The sequence below is a fragment of the Trachymyrmex cornetzi genome, unplaced genomic scaffold, assembly GCF_001594075.2.
Source record: "Trachymyrmex cornetzi isolate Tcor2-1 unplaced genomic scaffold, Tcor1.1 scaffold2434, whole genome shotgun sequence".
NCBI lineage: Eukaryota > Metazoa > Arthropoda > Insecta > Hymenoptera > Formicidae > Trachymyrmex > Trachymyrmex cornetzi.
The window spans coordinates 25,903-32,104 of NW_017297097.1; the positions used below are offsets into that span (position 1 = coordinate 25,903).

General features: G+C 45.2%; 1 protein-coding gene across 1 annotated transcript; it reads right to left on the minus strand.

Moving 5' to 3' along the window:
- Positions 1 to 2,829: 2,829 nt before the first annotated feature.
- LOC108761187 (uncharacterized) lies at positions 2,830 to 3,537 on the minus strand. The gene has a single exon (XM_018507590.1). It carries the CDS (start codon positions 3,535 to 3,537, stop codon positions 2,830 to 2,832), a length of 708 nt encoding a protein of 235 aa, XP_018363092.1.
- Between the last annotated feature and the right edge of the window lie 2,665 nt (positions 3,538 to 6,202).

Sequence of the window (6,202 nt, forward strand, 5' to 3'; positions counted from 1 at the left end):
AAGACCCACTCTGGCCTCTACCCATTCCTTGAGCTGCTCCTTAATCGCTCCCAATATCGACTCTCCCTCCTTTTCTATCCGATCAATCCATGTCCTCCATTGATCTATTAGCTTCCTTTTGGCCATCTCCTTGATTGTATCGATCTTCTTCCTTTGAACTGGGTTGTTTGCCAACCTGTCTCTCCTAAGATTTGAGATCCTTTCGTATACTTCTTCGTAACTAACGGCCTCCAGCTCGAGCGGTGGGACCCCTGCCAAGACCGTATTTACGGCGAAAGATGTGGTCTTATAGGCCCTTACCATGAGACCTGTTATCCTTCGCTGAGTGGCTCGTAGGATCTGGATGATTCGGCTCTTCAACATCTCGTAAGCCCATATGGGAGTACCATATAGGGCCATGGAGGAAATTACATTTGTGCAAAGTCTCCTTACCTTCTGATTAGGGCTACCCAGATTGCATAGAAGCCTACTTAGCGAAAGAGGTGCTTTCTCTATCCTGGGCGATAATTCCTCGAAATGAGAAACGAACGTCCACTTACTGTTTAAAGTGAATCCGAGGTACTTCATTTTTGTGCCCACGTTTATCTCTATTCCTGCCACATTAATAACCGTATTGGCTGGCCTGTTCCTCTCGTAGAATCCTACTATTTCAATCTTATGTGGAGCTACTTCTAGGCCCATATCCTGAATCCTTTGAGTTATTGTACCCCCCGCCAGTTCAGCTTCCATGGTGGCTTCCTCCCATTCCTCGCCTGTGGCAAAGACTAATGTGTCATCTGCATAGAACAATATTAGACATTCCGGAGGTAGTTCATCCCTTTTCATCACTTCATTGAAGCCTATGTTCCATAAAAGGGGATCCAAGGTTGAACCCTGGGGAACCCCTCTTCGCACCTCTTTTCCTCCAGTAGTGCCATCCTCTTTTGGGAAGGTTAGTTTCCTACTATCCAAGTAACCACGGATTGCTCTCCTTAAATACAACGGAATTCTATGTCTATTGATAGTTGTGTCTATCACTCCCCAGGGTAAGGAATTAAAAGCGTTTTGATATCCAAAAATACCCCTATCACCACTTTTCCTTCCTTAAAGGCATCTTCCATATATTTGTCCTGGCTATCGTATCAATGGTTGACTTGCCCTTTCTAAACCCAAATTGGGTATTACTAAGGTTGGGTCCTCTTCCCATTTAGGTGATCTATTATTCTCATCGAGATAATCCTCTCTAGAATTTTGGCCTCGTCATCGAGACGACAGATTGGTCGATAACCCGCTGCCTGATCATCTGGCTTGCCTTGCTTCCTAAGAAGAACTAATTTAGCACTTTTGCAAATATGAGGAAAAATTCCTCTTGTTAGGCATTCTGTGAATACCCTCCTCAATTCCACCATCATATCTTTAGAGGCTAGTGCTCATGCTTTGGCTGGTATTCCGCTAGGTCCCGGAGCCGCGTTTTTCTCCATCATTCTTTTAATGGCCAGCATTATCTCTTCATGAGAGACTTCTAGCTCTGCGGACCATGAGGATAGTCCTTCCATTGGTAATTGTGGTTCAATCCATTCGTCTGATTCTCCTGGTGGGAACAGCCCTGTTAATACCCTATCCAGAGTTTCTCTATCCATGGACTCAGTGTATGGAGGCGTCCATCTCCTTAATTTCCCTAAGACTACTTTGTAGGGTCGGCCCCATGGATCTTCATTCAAGGACCTCACAAATTCCTCCCAAGATTTCGCTTTGGCTTTTCTGATCGCCTTCCCTAGAGTCTCTCTAGCTTGTCTGAATTCTCTCAACGTTTGCTGGACCTCGAATTCATCCTGCATGTGTATAGGACGTTTCCTAATTCTCCTGAGTCTTCTTCTTGCCATTGTTAAATTGGATCTGAGAGTATCCAGCTCCTCATTCCACCATGGCATCGCTTTTCGTGGCTTAGGAACTGACCTTGGCATCGCCACATCGGAAGCCTCTGTGAGAGTTCTTTGTAGCTTTTCCGCCTGTTCTTCTATTTCCTCACTCGTAACTTCCTCCGTCTGTATCGTCTTCGGCCAGTCACTCACCAGAATCGCAGTCGTGAATAGGTCCTCCTCCATCTTTTTAATTGCCCATCTTCTCGGGTGCGGGGCTCTCAGTCTTCTGTTATGTAGTACCGTATTAGAGATTGTCATCTCTATATATTTGTGGTCTGATTTACTCTCCCTGTCCGATACTATCCACGATCTCACTCTCTGAGCCGCCACAGGGTTTGCAAAAGTTAAGTCCACAATTGATTCTCCTGTGCTTCTAACACATGTGCTACGGCCCCCTTGATTTAGGCAAATCAAGCCAAGTCTGCTGGCCCACTCGACGATCATCCTTCCACGTCGTTTACTGGGGATTGCCACATGTCCGGCTTGGAGTTAAAATCTCCCGCTATGAAGATCGGTTTATTTGTTATTTGTTGGATCTCCCTCTCCAATTCGTTAATGGCCTCTTCGAAGTCCCCTATATCCAGGCTTGGAGGTAGATATGTTTCAAAAACCATCATATCTCCCCAGCGAATTGCTGTGAAGTGTTCTCCTTTAATATATGGAGTGCATGGCATTCCTCGTTTGTCTCCATGTAATGTGGCAATAGATTTATTATCATTGGCTGTCCAATGTGGATGTTCTCTTGGCACCACATAAGGTTCTGAAACGATTGCTATTGCAAAGTCCCCCTCCGCCATCGACTGCATCAGCAAATCATGTGCGTCACGGGCATGGTTAATGTTCGCCTGTATTATATAATTAACCATTATTGTGTCCTATTGGGATTCCTCCATCCCCTTGTTCCTTCCTATTTTCTTTTTTTTCTTCTTCATTTATCCAGTCGTGACCCATTTTTGGCCATTCTTCTTCCATTGTTGTTGTTGTTGTGGGTTTTTGGGTGTCCGTTATCCATAACTCCACCGATATCCATCTCCGTATCCATTTCCATTGATTCCTCCTGTGTGGTTTTTTCCGTGTCCAGCCTCTCGTTGACACTACATTCAGCCATATGTCTAACTACACTAGTTTCTCTTTCCTCTCTTAGCTCCCTGATATTTACAGGGTTTTCTTCTCTTGTAGCTTCCAATTCCATATTTGTTGAATTTTTTTCCTTCTCCAAGTAGTTTTGAGATTGTATGTTTCCCCTGTTTTTACTTACTCTGTTGTCTCTCTTCTTCAATGGAGGAGGCTTGCATGCCGGGCCCCCCATTCTATGGTCCGCTCTGAGATTCCTATCCGAGCATATCATGCAGTGGACCTGCGCAAGGCAGTCCTTCGCCACGTGTCCACCCTGTCCACACCTATAGCAGGTTGCTCCCCTATCTTGCTCGTTTTGGCACTGGCTCCTGACGTGTCCATTTTCTAAACATCGATAACATTGTGTAGGTCTTGCTGGTAACAGCTCCACCCGAGCCATAGTCCATCCTATTCTTATTCTTCTATTCTTCGTAACCGCTTTGGCTACAGCGAGTGGGCAGCGTAACCATATTGTGCCCAGACCATTTAACGCTTTGGTAATGTTGCCAAGCTTTATCATCTCTCCTGTGCATTTCCCAATTGTGGAAATGACTTACAACACGTCTTCTTTTGAGACTGACTCCTCTAAATCTCTAATTCTTATTTCTGCCGTTTTCTCTGGTCTAGATATCAGAACGTTTTCCTGTTCTTTAAGGACCTCCTTCAGTCTGTCCGCCAGCATATTTGCCTTCTTTGCCCCATCTACTCCAGGTATTTCTAGTAGTAGAGCTCCAGTCCTAGTTTTCCTCGGTCTGATCTCTTGAATGCCTAATATGTCTATATCCACATTTGATTTAGCTATTCGCATTGTCTCCGCGTAATTGGCCTCCCCTCTACAATTAATTTGTACTGCCGCCGTTTTGGGGATTCTTCTATTGTCTCCCTTTTCTTAGGCGTATTGTTAGTACTAGTTGAGGGTGTCGGTTTCTTTCTGCTATTGTAACTTGTTATTTTTTTTGTCCTGATTCTCTTTTAGTTTTTCTTCCCACCACTTTGCTCCATGACGATTCTGTTTGGTCGCTACTGTCTGGTTCCTGAGCTTTTGTCGTTTCCCTTATCATTAAAGATTTCCCTTTCTTTGGGGTCATCTCCCCTTTTTGTTGTAACAATTGTGTTTCTTTAATTCCTCCTGTTTTGTCACGATTTTTAGTACCTGTGTCTAAAGTTACTTTATGCCCTTTGGGTATTTGCATTTCCTTGATGATTGGTTTCCCAAGGTGTCTAGCTAGTTCCTCAGAAACTATTTCTCTGATTAAGTCCGCCAGGGCCCTGGGTGTAACTTCCTCTGTACTACCAATGTTTGATTTCTGATTTTTCTTACCATGTTCATCAGAATCCCTTTTGGATATACTCTCTCCTACGTTTTCCGTCATGTACTTCTTGTGGGCTATGTATATCGCCTTTTGTACCGTCGGATCTTTCTTTATTAGTTTCCTCTTTCCTTGAAGAGCTGGTCGCCTCACTTCCGGCCATTTTTCTGGGTTGTCCAGGGTGATTTTCCTTTCCTCTATTTCGTCCTCTATATCCATGCCTTCCGATTCCGACGAAATCATGTTGTCTCTTGCTCTTATTCTGGCCGAGGGAATCCGTCTCGGACTTTTCTTCAAGGGTGATTCCTTTAGTAGTTCTCCCTTCGGACTTGGTGTCTTCTTTTTCTTTATTGCTTTCTCTTTCCTTAGAGATTGTAGTTCCTTCCTATATGCCTCAGCCTCTCCGGCTGATTGTAACGTCTTCCTTCTTTCTATTTCAACTTCCTAATTTTAAGCACAGACACTTCCCGTTTTAGAGTTCTGACCTCTTCAATTTGTGCTTCTTCCTTTGTGAGTGTAGCTCTCTCTTTGAATACTTCAAGAATCCCCATTGAGGATTCCGCTGCTACTTTAAGGCTTTTTTGAAATGTACCCTTCAAATTACTGGATGATCTAGCAATTCTTAGTACCTCCGTTAAATTAGCATGAACCTTTTCCGAAAGTTCCTCATTTGTCAATTCCGCCATCTGTTCTTTTATACCTTCCAAGTTTATTTTAGCTTTCTTGAAGAGCTCCTTTTCGTTGTATTCTCTAATTAGCTTTTCTCTTTCTAGCTGAAGAGTCTCTTCTTTAGCTTCATTATATCTTAGAATGGCCTCTCTCCTGCTTATGTATTCTCCTGTGGTACTGCTTTTATTGCTGTCGGAGATCGAACCTGATCTATCCCTCTTTCTATTGCCCACTGATCTTTGTGAGCCTGTTCCCATAACATTAATTTTCTCCGGAGGAGAGGCATCTGAGTCCTCTTCCATGATCATCTTCCTATTCCTATTTTTGATATGTTCTATTCCAATGTCACTGTCTGATGAAGTCATTTCCACAGCTTCAGTTTCCATGGCTGAGGATGACTCCACACCTATACTGTCCCTATTAGAATTTCTTGTAGATCTTTGCCCAGGTTTTCTAAAGAACGACGATGGTGACACTTTACTTTCTTTAAATGTCCTAGATTCTTTTTCCTGTCTATTACCTTCCTGACCTACTCTCCTTTGAGAGGGTCCGGCTCTTCCCTCTTCTTCTCTATTCAATTTCCTAACGTTAGAATTTCCCTTCTTCCTCCTATCATCCTCCGATCCTCTACAGTCTAAGTTTTTATTAGGTTCCATTTTTAATTAATTCCCACTACCACATCGGCTACGCAGCCCAGGGTGTACCCTATCTTTCTAAAAACGAATGATCCCCGAGTTCCCACGGGGGGACTGCACATACCTCTGGCCTACGGATATGCATCGCAGCGCGGGGTTCCTGCCCCTTACTCCCTCAGGCTATGGTGCAAGTCCTAAGTTTTTCGGGGGTCCCCCGGCTCCGACACCGAGACCACCGATGTGGCCGACGCCACGCAGGGGAGGCCCTACGGACGGTTTGGGTAACTGAGTCGATGCCACCTCAGCACCCTCCCCGTCGCAGCGGCCAGTACACCGACTAGGCCGAGACAAGTCCCATTCCAGTCGGCAAAAACTCCTCCCAGCCACCCATTTGATCATAGGCACCATCATGGGATGCTCGGTCTCTACCTTCCTCCCCCCGAGTACCACCCAGGCACGAGAGGTGAGCGGGACGCGCCGAGGGTATGCCTCGAAGAGCGCTCTGTGCCGCGCGGGGCACATAAGGCCCCCCCGACGCTCCCCACCTCCTCCCCCCGAAGACGCACCCGGG

Bases quoted from the DNA above. Each gene is read 5' to 3' on its own strand.
- LOC108761187 (XM_018507590.1), bottom strand. From the start codon at position 3,537: ATGATAAAGCTTGGCAACATTACCAAAGCGTTAAATGGTCTGGGCACA.